The 17,994-nt window shown below is 41.9% G+C and overlaps 1 protein-coding gene across 2 annotated transcripts in view; it reads left to right on the top strand.

Annotated features, from left to right (window-relative positions):
- The window catches only part of LOC143773300 (cytokine receptor common subunit beta-like), a 113,984-nt gene that overhangs the window by 81,441 nt on the left and 14,549 nt on the right, over positions 1–17,994 (top strand). For both annotated transcript variants that reach the window (XM_077260784.1, XM_077260785.1), the window contains exons 6-8: positions 2,476–2,642; positions 3,169–3,320; positions 17,312–17,507. In XM_077260784.1, the coding sequence (XP_077116899.1) occupies positions 2,476–2,642; positions 3,169–3,320; positions 17,312–17,507 (515 nt within the window). The remainder of the gene's footprint in view (positions 1–2,475; positions 2,643–3,168; positions 3,321–17,311; positions 17,508–17,994) is intronic.

The raw sequence follows: 17,994 nt of genomic DNA on the forward strand, positions 1-17,994 counted from the left end.
GGGAGCGGAGCCACAGAGTGCAGAGCTGAGAGCAGAGCAAAGTCAGAGTGCAAAGCAAAGCTACAGAGAGCAGAGCCGAGAGCAAAGCCACAGAGTGCAGAGCTGAGAGCAGAGCAAAGTCAGAGTGCAGAGCTGAGTGCAAAATCACAGAGAAGTGCAAGGTCACAGAATGCAGAGCAAGGAGCAAAGCAAGGTTGCAGAGAGCAGAGCCGAAAGCAGAGCTAAGCCATAGAGTGCAGAGCAAGGAGCAAAGCAAGGTCGCAGAGAGCAGAGCAGAAAGCAGAGCTAAGCCACAGAGTGCAGAGCAAGGAGCAAAGCAAGGTCGCAGAGAGCAGAGCTGAAAGCAGAGCAAAGCAAGACAGAGTGCAGAGAGAGCAAAGCTAAAGAATGCAGAGCAGTGCAAATCAAGACACAGAGTACGCACAGCAGAGAAAGCAAACCAAGACAGGGATATAAACAAACACAGGAACAGGACTAGACAAAGACAGAGTCAGGGATGGGACAAGGCACAGAAATACGGACACAAGCCAGGGTACGATGCCCCACTGGGTGGCGGACATAGGCCAGGGTTCGAAGCCCCACTGGGTGGCTACACAAGGACACAAACCAGGGTAATAAGCCCTACTGGGTGGCAAACACAGGACAGAGACCAGGGTTCAATGCCCCCCCTGGGTGGCGGACACAAGAGTAACAGAGACAGGACCTGGCACCTCAGCAGCTAAGAACTGACTGAGGGAGTAAGTTGCACAGGCCCCCACCAATACAGGAAGCCTCATGGCGATAGCAAGGTGCATACAGTCTCAATAAGACACAGGAGTTGCCGGCGCCACCCCCCTATGCACACAGACAGAACATGCACAGAGCAAGCAGCAGACATGAGGCACACAGCATGGAGCTGGCAGCAGAGAGGAGTCAGAAGGAGGCCCAGAGAAGTGAGTTTTAGTGTAATACAGGTGGGGGATGGGAGGCCATGCAGTGATGCCAGCAGGGTTGTTACACTGTATAAATGGAGATCTTTACTGAACTTAAAGCAAACTTGTCAGCAGGATTTTGCTCAGTAAACTACAGACACTGTCAGCCTGGCGCTGTTATACTGATTAAAATCATACCTTGGTTGATGAAATCCATCTTGTGGTTGCTGTTCAATCTGTGTTTGCAGTTTTCAGGTAATGAGATTCTCCTGCTTCGGGGTGGGCCTATGGGCGGGATTTTATGTGGTGCTCTGCTTATATATTAATCTGTATTGCCTTATGACATGTCACTGATACTAACTTCAGTGACCTGCCCCCTATTTTACATACTGCATATAATTTTGTGGGGATACAAATAAAAATTTACATTAATCAAAATGGTGCTGGCGGTGGTGCCTGTGCTGTGGCATAATATATGCCTAATATGCATATATTCATTTATGATTAAGTCATATAGTATTGTGGTGAAAAAAAATGATCTCCATTTTGCTGGAGAAAAGAAAATTTGGCTCCATCAAAATGGCGGTGTCGCCTGTGCAGTAGCATCTATTGGAGTACAATAGATGCTGCAGCGCAGGTGCCGCTGCCAGCACTATTTTGCTAGAGGAAAAAAATTGGGGCTCCATCAAAATGGCGCCAATGGCGGTGCCCTAGCCATTTTGATGGAACCTGACTTCGTTTTTTCTCCAGCAAAAAAGCATTAGCAGTGGCACGTATCAGCAGCATCTATATTCGTTTTGATCAGGATAATAAAAATTTTCCCACGAAAGTATAGGACTAAAGCATAAATGCATATATGCATATTAGGCATGTATCATGCTGCAACGCCATTTTAATGAATGTAACATTTTTTTTGTAACTTCACAATATCATATGCACTATGTGAAAAAAGGCGACAGGTCACTGAAGGATCAGAGACCTGTCATCATAAGCCCCAAAAAATGCATATGTAAGCAGAGCACCACATAAAGCCCCTCCCACAGGCCGCACCGAAGCACCAGAATCTCATTAACTGAAAGCTGGAAATACAGATTAAACAACAACCACAAGACGGATTTCATCAAGCAATGTATCATTTTAATCAGTATTACAGCACCAACCTGACAGTGTCTGTAGTTTACTGAGCACAATCCTGCTGACAAGTTCACTTGAGCCTATAGCGGAGCTTTTGAGGAGTGCTGAGATGGCAAAGATGGTGTTTGTATTGCAGGAGACTGGTGGATATACTATTTAAATACTTTTGTCATTGATTGAGTTAAACAGCAGAGGTTTGTGGTGTCTCTGATCCCTACTTTTAAGGGCAGATGCTAATTATGTATTTCAGCCAGGATCTTCCCTGTATGGAGCAGGCTCAGCTCCAGTACTCCATCCGTACATCAGCACCTTAAGCCATGATGCATATGCATGGCGGAGCATGTAAAAGGATTAAACAGCTAACATTATTTGTTGTCATATGTTTTATATTTACCAGGAGAACTGAAATTCTTCAATTTTTTTTTTTTAGCGAGGAAGCTTGTCAGCCAAGATGTTGGCCGAAGATTGATATCTACCTTAATTGCACCTGTAACTTTACAGCTGACCATCTGAAAATTCCTATTCATTTTCGTAATATCAGTATTAGACCAACGGACCCAAAAACCTCTAATATATATTTTAGTCTCTGCAAGAACAGTAAGTTATGAAGTGAATTTGCTGAGTTACTTTAGCGACTTTAGTAGCAATCAATTAAATAATTAACAATTGGCTCCTCATTGGCGGAGCCATGTTTAAGATCTTTAAAGTCACATGTCTGGTAACAACGCCACATATAGGGGAAAATTTACAGACCTAAATTCACCCAAATGTTAGTTCAATTTGACATAAACTATCGATATGCCATAAATGTCCAATGTGGGGCAACCCATTTCGCCACAATTAAGAAAAGCTAAGGATAATAAAATAATTTTATTTCTATATTTCCAACATATTCTGCAGCACTTTACATTTTAGAGGGGACTTGTACAGACAAAAGACATTACAGCATAGCAAGGATAGACAACAATAATAATAGATACTAAGGATAGACACATCTGTACAGAAAGAGCCTACATGCTGCTTTATAATGTAACTAAAACTGATATGCAGCTCTGTATGTACTACTTATACTCTTTGGTAGCCTAAATATGCATACATGTCCTGTTACTTTTTTTTATAACAGTAAAACTGCCGCCCAGGAGACTCATCGCTCAGGAAAGAGCTGAAGGAAAAGATTTCGAAATCAGCTGGAAGAATAATATAATTACTCGGTACAATTTCAGCTATCACTATGAAGTTTGTTACTGGAAGGAGAATGATATGAAAGCAAAAGAGGTTGGTCGCATTCAGTGAATAGTAGATGTGCCATTTGGTATTTTTCCTTTAAGATGGTGAACTCAACTCCACCATACACATGCTCAAAATTTTCATTTTTGACACTGAAATTGGTGTTTTTGGCAAAGTAATTTCTGTGCTTGGATTTCCAACTATGTCTTCTTCATGAGTTTGTGTGTCATGGTTCCTCTGCTCAGTGTATCTTGGGCACAGTGACTGACATTGTGACTGACACCTCAGTCGTCCAATCTACTGCAGGGTAAAGTTTAAGTGTTAGTATGTTGATTAAGAGCTCAGTCGTCCAATCTAGTGAGAGAGTGTGCTGAACTGTAAATGTTTTGATTGGCAGCACAGCTGTCCAATCTGGGACTGGAAGTTGCTGAACTTCCTTCAGGTGTTCCCTATTCCAGGTTATTGCTTAACTACTTAACTGAGCTGTCTGTTCCAGATAGCTGACAACCATGGCTTCAAGCTCTTTGTGGCTTCTCCTCTGTGCCTTGCTCTGAACTGTGACATTTGGACATTTTTGCTGCCGGACCCTGGATTTGTCTATTGACTACTAATGTTGTCCTGAGCTTGGAATTCTGACTCTGGACTGTGACCTGACTATGCCTTTTGTCTTACCCCTTTGTATACGACAAGCCCTCTTGGTATTAGACCCCAGTCCTCTTGATTACCCAAGCCTCATGGCTTATCCAAGATTAGTGACTAACGTCACATTGGGGTCTAATTGTGGAAGTAGTGGTTGGTGGGAAGGCTTAAAGAGTAACTGGCATTTTAATTTTAATTTTATAAATTTATAGTCCACATGAAAATAAGAAACTTTGTAATATATCTTATCAGATAAATGCTTCTTTCTCCACAGGACTGATCATAACTTTAATTTCAATATCCTTTTTAAATCTGCATTAATTGAATACAGATTGTTATGTTACTGAGATATTGTCACACCTGCAAGTGGAGCACGTGGTTTGTGGACCCACTGTACCATAGGGCTGGACCTGCTCAGGAAGGGACTTAGCTAAGTGGCTACCTGGTGTTCACTGGAGCCTCTATTGATGAGGTTAGGCTTGTGTGGCAGGTAGCCACCAGGTACCACTCCAGTGCAGAAACTGGTGCTGCAGTTGCCGATCCCAAGGGTCAGGCACGCATGCTGAGACATAATCAAGACATAACCGGGGAGACATAACCAAGGTCATTGACTTGCCAGAGCGATAAACCAAACTGTAATTTCTATTAAAAATTGGCAATTTCAGTGTAATTCATGAAAGAAGCAAGATGTGCCAAAAAATTGGGACTCCTAGAGTACTAAGTGCAAAGCCTGCCAAAAATTACAAATACACAGAAAATAGCCGCACTCAAGTCTTGGAAATGTGAAGATTTTTCTTTTGTTTTTATTCAAGTGTACAGCCACCATCAAGTGATTTTTACATAGATAACAAGTGGTTGCGGACCATAAGGTAGGGTGACGTTTCGACCTGGCACGGTCTTTTTCAAACCCCACTTGAGTAAGAGAAATGGTATAAAAGGAGAGGAAAATAGGAGGAGAGTCCCCAAGGACAGCTCACGGTAGACTCCAGGAGTAAGGTGTCCGTCTTATTGGTGGTGCACCACCAATAAGACGGACACCTTACTCCTGGAGTCTACCGTGAGCTGTCCTTGGGGACTCTCCTCCTATTTTCCTCTCCTTTTTTACCATTTCTCTTACTCAAGTGGGGTTTGAAAAAGACCGTGCCAGGTCGAAACGTCACCCTACCTTATGGTCCGCAACCACTTGTTATCTATGTAAAAATCACTTGATGGTGCCTGTACACTTGAATAAAAACAAAAGAAAAATCTTCACATTTCCAAGACTTGAGTGCGGCTATTTTCTGTGTATTTGACGTTGGATGTCTAGCCAGCACCTTCTTCATTGAACTCTACAGTGTGCCCATTATATTTTCTTCTGCCAAAAATTACAAGCAGGACCATCCATGCACCCTTCAGGGCACCAACTGTTGTGCCTCATTCAAATATTGTGAACAAAGTGTAGTTGTTATAATCCTGCAGTCATAAAAGCTCTGCATACAGTGCAAAACCTGACAAAAATTACAAGCATGGTCATGCATACACCCTTGAAGCCACCAACTGTGTCGCCTCATTCAAATATTGTGAACAAAGTGTAGTTATGGTACTCCTACACTCATACAAGCTCTGTAAATAGTGTAAAGCCTGCCAAAAATTACAAGCAGGGTCATCCATACATTCTTGAAGGCACCAACTGAAGTGCCTCATTCAAATATTAAGAAAGCATAGTTGTGGTCCTCCTACATTCATAAAGGCTCTGCACACAGTGCAAAGCCAGAAAAAAATATAAGCAGGGTCATCCATAGACCCTTGAAGGCAACAACTGGAGAGCCTCATTCAAATATTGTAGATTAAAAACACTTTATGTGCTACTGTCATCTGGTGATGTTGAAAAGTTAGGGCTCAAACAGGCTTTGTTCATTTTTATCAGTGATCCTGTCAGCATTTTCTGTTGATATATGAAAATATATCCTACAAAGAACCTGGAGTAGATATACACCCAAAGGCATAATTGACTAAAAATACCAATTTTATTATAAATATGCAATACACACAAATACATATACATAAATGGACAAGGTGCACATAGAGTTCACGTACGTAGGACAGAAAACCACTGTAAGTTACACCACGGGCATTGTTGTGGATTCTGTTTTTGGGCTCCCTCTGGTGGTTACAACTGGTACTGGGTGACTTTGGTGGGTTGTGGTTTCGGGTTCCCACCTGTCCATCAGAGGCTGGGTGTTTCCTATTTAACCTGGCTTTCCTGTCATTACCTCGCCGGCTATCAATGTATCAGTGTGTCTCTGTTACCTTTGCTACCTGCTCCTAAAGTCTGCAAGACAAGCTAAGTCTGGATTTCCCTGTTTCTTGTTTGCTTTCATGTTTTTAGTCCAGCTTGCAGATATGTAATCCTCTGCTGCTGGTTGCTCTAGTGGGCTGAAATTACCACTCATGTACCATGAGTTGGCACATGAGTTAAAGTAATTTCAGGATGGTATTTTGAAGGGTTTTAAGCTGACCGCGCAGTTCACCTTTTGTATCCTCTGCTATCTAGCGTTTAGCGGGCCTCATATTTGCTGAATCTGTTTTCATAACTACGTTTGTGCCTTCCTCTCATTTCACCGTCATTATATGTGGGGGGCTGCTATTTCTGTGGGAATATTTCTCTAGAGGCAAGCGAGGTCTGTGATTCTTCTGATAGGGGAAGCTAGATCTCCGGCTCGCGCGAGGCGTCTAGAGTCCCCCCAGGAACGCTCCCCGGCTGCTGTTAGTTGTGTGTGTTGAGGTTCAGGATCACGGTCAGCTCAGGTTCCATCACCCTAGAGCTCGTCCTGTTTTTGCCCGTGTTCGGTTGTTCAGATTCCCTACCATTGGGAACATGACAGTATAGCCGGCCCACAAAGTGTTAATTGTTTGGGCTGAAGCAGGAGAAAAAGAAGTGTTGAGGAGAAATTTTTTTTTTTTCCCCTCAGAGTTTTGCTGCCTAGCCCTTAATTGCTGTCTAGCTGCTTCTTACCTCCTCTTAACCCTTGAATGGCTCTGACCTTAGCTGTTTAACATGGATGTCCAGAGTTTGGCTTCCAGCCTGAATAATCTTGCTGCTAAAGTTCAAAACATACAGGATTTTGTTTGTCACACTCCTATGTCTGAACCTAGAATTCCTATTCCAGAGTTTTTTTCTGGAGATAGATCTACCTTCCTGAATTTCAGGAACAATTGCAAATTGTTTCTTTCTTTGAAATCTCGCTCCTCTGGAGACCCCGCTCAGCAGGTTAAGATAGTGATATCTTTCCTGCGGGGCGACCCTCAGAATTGGGCATTTGCATTGGCACCAGGGGATCCTGCATTGCTCAGTGTGGATGCATTTTTTCTGGCACTGGGATTGCTCTATGAGGAACCTAACCTGGAGATTCAGGCTGAAAAGGCTTTATTAGCCCTCTCTCAGGGGCATCATGAAGCGGAGGTATATTGTCAAAAATTTCGGAAATGGTCGGTGCTTACTCAGTGGAATGAGTGCGCCCTAGCTGCAAAATTCAGAGATGGTCTTTCTGAGGCCATTAAGGATATTATGGTGGGGTTCCCTGCGCCTACAGGTCTGAATGAGGCTATGACTATGGCCATTCAGATTGATCGGCGTTTACGGGAGCGCAAACCTGTGCACCTGTGCACCAGTTGGCGGTGTCTTCTGAACCGGCACCTGAGACTATGCAATGTGATAGAATTCAGTCCAGAAGTGAATGGCAAAATTATAGGCGGAAAAATGGATTGTGTTTTTATTGTGGTGATTCAGCTCATGTTATATCAGCATGCTCTAAACGCACAAAAAAGGTTGATAAATCTTTTGCCATTAGTACTCTGCAGTCTAAGTTCATTTTGTCTGTAACTCTGATTTGTTCACTGTCATCCATTTCCGTCGATGCCTATGTGGATTCGGGCGCTGCCCTGAGTCTTATGGATTGGTCATTTGCCAAACGCTGCGGTTTTAGTCTGGAGCCTCTGGAAGTTCCTATTCCTTTAAAGGGGATTGATTCTACACCATTGGCTATGAATAAACCGCAGTACTGGACACAAGTGACCATGCGCATGACTCCCGTTCATCAGGAGGTGATTCGCTTCCTTGTACTGTATAATTTACATGATGTACTAGTGCTTGGTCTGCCATGGTTACAAACTCATAATCCAGTCCTGGATTGGAAAACAATGTCTGTGTTAAGCTGGGGATGTCAGGGGGTTCATGATGATGCATCTCTGATTTCAATCGCTTCATCTACTCCTTCTGAGGTCCCTGCGTTTTTGTCTGACTATCGGGATGTTTTTGAGGAGCCTAAGCTCAATTCACTCCCTCCTCATAGGGATTGTGACTGTGCTATAGAATTAATTCCTGGCAGTAAGTTCCCTAAGGGTCGTTTATTTAATCTGTCAGTGCCAGAGCATACTGCTATGCGGAATTATATTAAGGAGTCCTTGGAAAAGGGACATATTCGTCCATCTTTGTCTCCTCTGGGAGCAGGTTTTTTTTTCGTGGCTAAAAAAGATGGTTCCCTGAGGCCTTGTATAGATTATCGCCTTCTGAATAAGATTACAGTCAAATATCAATATCCATTGCCTTTACTGACTGATTTGTTTGCCCGCATTAAGGGGGCTAGGTGGTTCACTAAGATAGATCTTCGTGGTGCGTATAATCTTGTGCGGATAAAGCAGGGTGATAAGTGGAAAACCGCATTTAATACGCCTGAGGGCCATTTTGAGTATTTGGTAATGCCTTTTGGACTCTCTAATGCTCCTTCAGTCTTTCAGTCCTTTATGCACAATATTTTCCGTGAATATCTGGATAAGTTTATGATTGTGTATTTGGATGATATTTTGGTGTTTTCTGATGACTGGGAGTCTCATGTTCTACAGGTCAGGAGGGTGTTTCAAGTTCTGAGGGCCAATTCTCTATTTGTGAAGGGCTCAAAATGTCTCTTCGGAGTCCAGAAGATTTCTTTTTTGGGGTACATTTTTTCTCCTTCTACTATTGAGATGGATCCCGTCAAGGTTCAGGCTATTTGTGACTGGACACAACCTACATCTGTTAAGAGTCTTCAGAAGTTCTTGGGTTTTGCTAATTTTTATCGTCGGTTCATTACTAATTTTTCCAGTGTTGTTAAACCTTTGACCGATTTGACTAAAAAGGGTGCTGATGTTGCTAATTGGTCTCCTAAGGCTGTGGAGGCCTTTCGGGAACTTAAGCGCCGGTTTTCTTCTGCTCCTGTGTTATGTCAACCAGATGTTTCACTTCCTTTTCAGGTTGAGGTTGATGCTTCCGAGATTGGAGCGGGGGCGGTTTTGTCACAGAGAAGTTCCGATGGCTCGGTGATGAAGCCATGTGCGTTCTTTTCTAGAAAATTCTCGCCCACCGAGCGCAATTATGATGTGGGTAATCGGGAGCTTTTGGCCATGAAGTGGGCATTTGAGGAGTGGCGTCATTGGCTTGAGGGTGCTAGACATCGTGTGGTGGTCTTGACTGATCACAAAAATCTGATTTACCTTGAGTCTGCCAGGCGTCTGAATCCTAGACAGGCTCGTTGGTCATTGTTTTTTTCTCGTTTCAATTTTGTGGTTTCATACCTGCCAGGTTCAAAGAATGTGAAGGCAGATGCTCTTTCCAGGAGTTTTGTGCCTGACTCTCCTGGAGACTCTGGGCCTACTGGTATCCTTAGGGTGGGGTAATATTGTCCGCCGTCTCCCCAGACTTGCGACGTGCATTGCAGGAGTTTCAGGCGGATAGACCTGATCGTTGTCCACCAGAAAGACTGTTTGTTCCGGATGATTGGACCAGTAGGGTCATCTCCGAGGTCCATTCTTCTGTGTTGGCTGGTCATCCTGGAATATTTGGTACTAGAGACTTGGTGGCCAGGTCTTTTTGGTGGCCTTCTTTGTCAAGGGATGTGCGTACCTTTGTGCAGTCTTGTGAAGTGTGTGCTCGGGCTAAGCCTTGCTGTTCTCGGGCCAGTGGGTTGTTGTTGTCCTTGCCTATCCCGAAGAGGCCTTGGACGCACATTTCCATGGATTTTATTTCAGATCTTCCTGTCTCACAGAAAAAGTGTGTTATCGCTTTTCTAAGATGGTTCATTTGGTACCCTTACCTAAGTTGCCTTCCTCCTCTGAGTTGGTCCCTTTGTTTTTTCAGAACGTGGTTCGTTTGCATGGGATTCCGGAGAATATCGTTTCTGACAGGGGATCCCAGTTTGTGTCTAGATTTTGGCGGACGTTTTGCGCCAAGATGGGCATTAATTTGTCTTTCTCGTCTGCATTCCATCCTCAGACGAATGGCCAGACGGAGCGAACTAATCAGACCTTGGAGACTTATTTAAGGTGTTTTGTTTCTGCTGATCAAGATGACTGGGTTGCCTTTTTGCCACTGGCGGAATTTGCTCTTAATAATCGGGCTAGTTCTGCTACTTTGGTTTCTCCTTTCTTTTGTAATTCAGGGTTTCATCCTCGTTTTTCCTCTGGTCAGGTGGAGCCTTCGGATTGTCCTGGAGTAGACGTGGTGGTGGACAGGCTGCATCAGATTTGGAATCAGGTGGTGGACAATTTGAAGTTGTCTCAGGAGAAGGTTCAGCAGTTTGCTAATCGCCGTCGCCGCGTGGGTCCCCGACTTGGTGTTGGGGACTTGGTGTGGTTGTCTTCTCGTTTTGTCCCTATGAAGGTCTCTTCTCCTAAGTTCAAGCCTCGGTTCATCGGTCCTTATAAGATCTTGGAGATTCTTAACCCTGTGTCTTTTGAATCAATGAATCAAAAAACAGACCTGACAAAAGTAGTTTATAAGAAGGACGCAAAACTCAATTGCTCATTAAGGCCTTGTGAAGGAGTTGAAGGTCTGTGGTATTGATCACGTTAGGAGTGGCATAAGAGGTGGGGACCTTAAGAAAAAACTCGCACAATTAGAATGCCGTTGGATTACGGTATTAGGAACTATGTCCCCACAAGGCCTTAATGAGCAATTGAGTTTTGCGTCCTTCTTATAAACTACTTTTGTCAGGTCTGTTTTTTGATTCATTGTGTCTGGATTTTAATTTGTGTGTTCTTTATTTTTATTATTTTAGTATTTGTCTTGAACGTACCTATGTCCATTATTGTCTGTTCTTCCTGGGCATTCGTGGGACATCTTGAGCATTCTGATGGCTACGGCTGTGATGGAGGAAATACCTGAAAAAGAACATCACTGGGTATCTTTGACATAGTGACAGCCGAGACCCCCACACAGAAAAAAGAATATGCCTATTCAGTATAAAGAACTTTTTTGGTGTTGGGATCATCATATGTGTGCAAATATTTTGTATATACAGTGGGGCAAAAAAGTATTTAGTCAGTCAGCAATAGTGCAAGTTCCACCACTTAAAAAGATGAGAGGCGTCTGTAATTTACATCATAGGTAGACCTCAACTATGGGAGACAAACTGAGAAAAAAAATTCCAGAAAATCACATTGTCTGTTTTTTTAATCATTTTATTTGCATATTATGGTGGAAAATAAGTATTTGGTCAGAAACAAACAATCAAGATTTCTTGCTGTCACAGACCTGTAACTTCTTCTTTAAGAGTCTCCTCTTTCCTCCACTCATTACCTGTAGTAATGGCACCTGTTTAAACTTGTTATCAGTATAAAAAGACACCTGTGCACACCCTCAAACAGTCTGACTCCAAACTCCACTATGATGAAGACCAAAGAGCTGTCAAAGGACACCAGAAACAAAATTGTAGCCCTTCACCAGGCTGGGAAGACTGAATCTGCAATAGCCAACCAGCTTGGAGTGAAGAAATCAACAGTGGGAGCAATAATTAGAAAATGGAAGACATTCAAGACCACTGATAATCTCCCTCGATCTGGGGCTCCACGCAAAATCCCACCCCGTGGGGTCAGAATGATCACAAGAACGGTGAGCAAAAATCCCAGAACCACACGGGGGGACCTAGTGAATGAACTGCAGAGAGCTGGGACCAATGTAACAAGGCCTACCATAAGTAATACACTACGCCACCATGGACTCAGATCCTGCAGTGCCAGACGTGTCCCACTGCTTAAGCCAGTACATGTCCGGGCCCGTCTGAAGTTTGCTAGAGAGCATTTGGATGATCCAGAGGAGTTTTGGGAGAATGTCCTATGGTCTGATGAAACCAAACTGGAACTGTTTGGTAGAAACACAACTTGTCGTGTTTGGAGGAAAAAGAATACCGAGTTGCATCCATCAAACACCATACCTACTGTAAAGCATGGTGGTGGAAACATCATGCTTTGGGGCTGTTTCTCTGCAAAGGGGCCAGGACGACTGATCCGGGTACATGAAAGAATGAATGGGGCTATGTATCGTGAGATTTTGAGTGGAAACCTCCTTCCATCAGCAAGGGCATTGAAGATGAAACGTGGCTGGGTCTTTCAACATGACAATAATCCAAAGCACACCGCCAGGGCAACGAAGGAGTGGCTTCGTAAGAAGCATTTCAAGGTCCTGGAGTGGCCTAGCCAGTCTCCAGATCTCAACCCTATAGAAAACCTTTGGAGGGAGTTGAAAGTCCGTGTTGCCAAGCGAAAAGCCAAAAACATCACTGCTCTAGAGGAGATCTGCATGGAGGAATGGGCCAACATACCAACAACAGTGTGTGGCAACCTTGTGAAGACTTACAGAAAACGTTTGACCTCTGTCATTGCCAACAAAGGATATATTACAAAGTATTGAGATTAAATTTTGTTTCTGACCAAATACTTATTTTCCACCATAATATGCAAATAAAATGATAAAAAAACAGACAATGTGATTTTCTGGATTTTTTTTTCTCAGTTTGTCTCCCATAGTTGAGGTCTACCTATGATGTAAATTACAGACGCCTCTCATCTTTTTAAGTGGTGGAACTTGCACTATTGCTGACTGACTAAATACTTTTTTGCCCCACTGTATTTTCTGCCTCTGTGTATTGCAAGTATATTTTAATAATCTTTTAAGATTGAGTTTGGTAATGTCTGTTGCTATATTCTGTATATTCACTTATATATCGTGTTTGGATGAAATAAGGCCTAAGTAGCAGACCAATTGAGCATATGCTCATTAATATCACATCTTGCAAGATGGCAGTTTCGGCGCGTGCGCATGCGCTAATTATGCGCTGAGTAGCCACAGCTGATAATGCTCTATAAATAATGTCCAGGACACACACACATAATCATGGCCCCCGAGGAAGCCCACGCGAAACGCGCGTCGGGGCTGCTGGACTGACACTGGCACCAACATTAATGGGTAAGACAGACTTAGGTGTATGTGCTCCTCTCTTAGTCTATTTAGGTTAAGATAAGTGGTTACATGGAACACATATGCACCGTCAGATGTTACTATCTGAACCTGATTTAGTATTATCACTGACAGGTTTTCTGTTTGCTGTTATGCCCGTGGTGTAACTTACAGTGGTTTTCTGTCGTACGTACGTGAACTCTATGTGCACCTTGTCCATTTATGTATATGTATTTGTGTGTATTGCATATTTATAATAAAATTGGTATTTTTAGTCAATTGTGCCTTTGGGTGTATATCTACTCCAGGTTCTTTGTAGGATATATTTTGTGGTGGAGTTGGACCCTATGACCTTTGTCCATTAGAAGGGTGTTCCCCCGTGATAGATCATATTGGATATGTATCAGTGGTATTTGTATTTGATATATGAAAATGTCTGGCTGTTATGACCTCCCTGGTGGCACTAAAAACCGGCTAAAAAAAATACTAGCAGCAATGCAGCACAATACCTTCAAGACATAGAGGGATAGTTCATGACAGGTGTCCAGCTTTGAGACACAATAGTTGAATGTTGCAGAAGAATTAGTGAGTACGTTGGTTTGGTTGGCCAGGTATTGCTTGACCATCTTTAAAAACCTTTCCCTCCTTGTCAAAAATACCCAGTTATCAGGGCCTGGACACTGGGAATGTATCATTAAATTGTCCCAGGCCTTTGACAGTGCACCCCTGCCTTTCTTGTACCTGGTGTGTGTCTCCCTCGTCTCTCCTCCTTGGTTGGGAAAGGAAGCTTGCCCCCTGTCACTATCGGTGTCTGATAGGAATTTTCTCATCATGTTTTTCACAATGGCCTTCTGGTGTAGCACCATTTTAGTAGACCTCTCGACCTCAGAATGGAGAGATGCAAAGTTCTTCTTGCAGCGTGTGTCTAGCTGGATGAAAAACCAGTACTCTTTTTTTGGCCAAGATGAATAAAGCATGATGGTCACGGGAAAGGCAGTGGTATATAAAGTTGGCCAAATGTGCCAAGCTCTCTACAGCCAACACTTTACTGTCTCCCCCCTGATATATGATAATAACTTTACTTTTTGTATGGTTGTTCAGCAAAAATATCACCACTAGAGGACTCTGATTCCTGAAACTGTGCACACAGGCCTGGACATCTACTGCAATCACAACTGTCCCTGACCTGTGCAATGGCATCAGCCTATCACAGCAATGCCTCTACCAAGATGGATACAGCATTACAGTGACTTGCAGGCAATCCCCACATGTATATTGGCTGTGTAACAGGCGCCAAACATGCGGGGCAGAGCTTTAAGCTTTAAATTCGCACACCAGCCAATGAGATTACTGAAAGCTCTTCTCTAGGAACAAGAAGTAGGAGTCTAACTTAGCCCAGTGGCCAGTGTGAAACAATTTCTATTTTTTTTATACAGATTGTGATATGAAAAAAAATTACAAAAAATGTTCAAAAATGCAAAAAAAAAACCCCCCACAAAAACCCGATTAAAATTATAGGTCATTTCTTGTTGATGCATTGACCCCTTCAGGACCTTGGGATTATTTTCCTTTTTCATTTTTCTTACTCCTCTTCTTCCCAGAGCAATAACTTTTTTTTATTTTTCAGTCAATATGGCAATGTCAGGGATTGTTTTTTGTGAGACAAACTGTGCTTTTGAATGTTTTCATTGATTTTACCATATATTGTACTGGAAACTGGGAGACAAATTCCAAGTGTGGTGAAATAGCAAAAAAAAGTGCAGTGCAGTCCTTGTAGATTGTAAGTTTGCGAGCAGGGACCTCACCCCTAATGTCACTGTTAAAATTGTCTTATCTTAGATTGAATTTATTGTCTGTACATGTCCCCGATTAATTGTAAAGTGCTGCGGAATATCTTGGCGCTATATAAATAAAAATAATAATTATTATTATTTTAATGCAAAAAGTGACCTGCCATTATGATTCTCCAGGTCATGATGAATACGCAAATGCCAAACATGCATAGGTTCTTTTTTACTTAGCTGGTGGAAAAAAAATCCAAAATTTGTAAAAAAATAAATAAATTAAAAAAAAAAGCGGCATGTTCCGAGACCGTAGCGTCTCCATTTTTCGAGATCTAGGACTGGTGATGACTTATTTTTTGTGCACCGAGTTGATGTTTGTATGATACCATTTTGGGGTAGACACGATGTTTTGATCACCTGTTATTGCATTTTATTGCAATGTTGCAGGTTCAAAAAACGTAATTCTGGCTTTTTGATTTTTTGTCTCTTTATTCCATTTACCGATCGGATTAATTATTTTTATATTTTTATAGATTGGGCGTTTCTGAACACAGCGATACCAAATATGTGTATTTTTTACAGCTTTATTTATTTGTAATTGGGCAAAAGGGAGGTGATTTGAATTTTTGATATTTTTTAAATATTTGTTTATTTTTTTTTCACTTTTTACTGGCTTCAATAGTCCCTTTAGAAGATTTGATACTGCTATCATCTGATCGCTCATGTTAAACATCAGCCTCGCTATTTGTAGCAGAAATTATCATCTACTATGAATGCCGGCCTCGGGCCGGCATCCATAGGAGATTTGCTTTGGCGGGCGTGGGGATCTTCTGCAGAACCCATCAGTGCCCCCGGTCATGTGACAAGGAGCGCCGATGACGTGGCATGACAACTCTGGGTCTGCAAGAGACCCTGAGGTTGTCATTGCCGATCTGCTATGAGCACCTCCCCGTGGTCGGCGCTCATAGCAGATGATCAATTCTTCTACACGTAGCTGGGTTGAAGCTCTGCTATGTGTAGCACAGGCGATCAGATGATTGCAGCTTCAAGTCTCCAAAGGAGTCTATTGAAGCAAGTAAAATGTAAAAAAAAAGTTTAAAAAAATATTTATCCCTATACTCCCCAAGACTGATGGCACCTTCATGACTAGGCCAACTTTTACAATTCTTCCCAGTGTCACTTTATGTGGCAATAATGCTTTAACAGATCCCACTGATTCTGAGACTGCTTTTTTCATGACATATTGTAATTTATAATATTGGTAAAATTTCTTTGATATGACTTGCATTTATTTGTGAAAAAAATAAAAATTTGTCAATGTTGAAAATTGGGCAATTTTCAACATTTTTATTTTTATGCCCTTAAATCAGAGAGTTACATCACACAAAATAGTTAAATAATATTTTCCACTTTTCATCTGTACTATTTTTTAAACATAATTTTTTATTGTGAGACAAAGTTGATCAGTGATTTCTCATTTTTCCAGCAAAATTTACAGGGGCCGAAATGACAGAAAATACCCAATAGTAGCATCATTCTAAAAATTGCACCCCTCAAGGAGCTCAAAACCATATTCAAAAAGTTTATTAACCCTCTAGGTGCTTCACAGGAATTTTCGGAATCTGGAAGGAAAAAATGAAGATTTAACTTTTTGTCAACATTTTTTTACTTTAGACCCCATTTTTTTATTTTTGCAAGAGTAGCAGGAAAAAAATGGACCATAAAATTTGTCGTGCAGTGTCTCCTGAGCATGCCAATACCCCATATGTAAGGTGAAAATTACTCTTTTGGCACATGGCAGAGCTCGGAATGGAAGAAGCTCCATTTGACTTTTTGAATGTAAAATTTGCTGAAATAATTAGTGGACGTCATGTTTTTTTGCATTATTTGAAGTCTGCAAGCAACGCATTTTTTTGTTATTTTGACCATTTCTCATTTTCAGAAAATAAATACAAAATGTATTGCTTGGAACTTTGGAGACATGTTGTCAGAAGTTAATAGAATAAAAGAACAATTTACATTTTACTCAAAAATATACCTATAAAGAGAAACATCAGACAAACTGAAAACTTTGCAGTGGTCTCTTAATTTTTGCCAGAGCTGTATATAATCTTTATTAATTTATAAATGTGGAATACAATCTGTTTAAAACCTGGAAAAAGACAATATGGGCACTTGATGTAGCAGGTATTTAAGTCTCACATACGCTGCCCGTTCCGTGGGCTATGATGATACTAACTGGGAAAATAATCCTAATACAATGTGCGTTTCGTGATCAATTCTTCATCTGGGGTGGTTTAGGGAAGTCTACATTGTCTATTGTCTTTTTGGACATATGTAAATAATAACCATATGTTTTTTATTGACAGATTGCTTTAGACTGCCCAGGTGTTACCAAACCAGAAACAAATGATTTCACTGTGCTCAAATCGGGAATTCAGCTTCAACCTAGTGGTAATTACTCTGTGAAGGTACGAGTACAGTTACATCAGACAAATACCAACCTCTGCCTTCAGGGGCCATGGAGTGAATGGAGCAATGTACAGACTTTTCACACCAACTCAGGTATTTTCATAACTGCACTATTCTTAAGATAATATTCTTTACTAACAACTATAACTTAAATTACACTTAATATAGGCACATTATATGGTATCCTATGCACTGTATAAAAGTATGCAGAAAAGCAAAAGTACATCGTTATGTCTTATAATGGTGGGAGGATAGGGCTGTCCTGTGACCAGGGATGGACTGGGTCTAAAATTCAGCCTTCACAGTTCGCTGTATGTCAGAATACCCACCATCTTGAGACCAGTGACGTCACTTGCGGGGATGGCACTGGTCTCTGCATACTAGGTATTCTAACACCGTGCTCCGTTGCTGGTGTGTTTCTGCTTATCTGAGTCGGAAATAGTATGGGCACTGTCATTGTGCACATCGCACAGAGTACAGTACCCAGGGACTAACCCAGCCCCTGAAACGAGCAACACTGATTAAAATTTTATTGTGATACTGGATTAGCCAGAAAAAGCTATGTAAATACTTTTAGGCC

The sequence above is a fragment of the Ranitomeya variabilis genome, chromosome 5 (assembly GCF_051348905.1).
Source record: "Ranitomeya variabilis isolate aRanVar5 chromosome 5, aRanVar5.hap1, whole genome shotgun sequence".
NCBI classification, from domain to species: Eukaryota; Metazoa; Chordata; class Amphibia; order Anura; family Dendrobatidae; genus Ranitomeya; species Ranitomeya variabilis.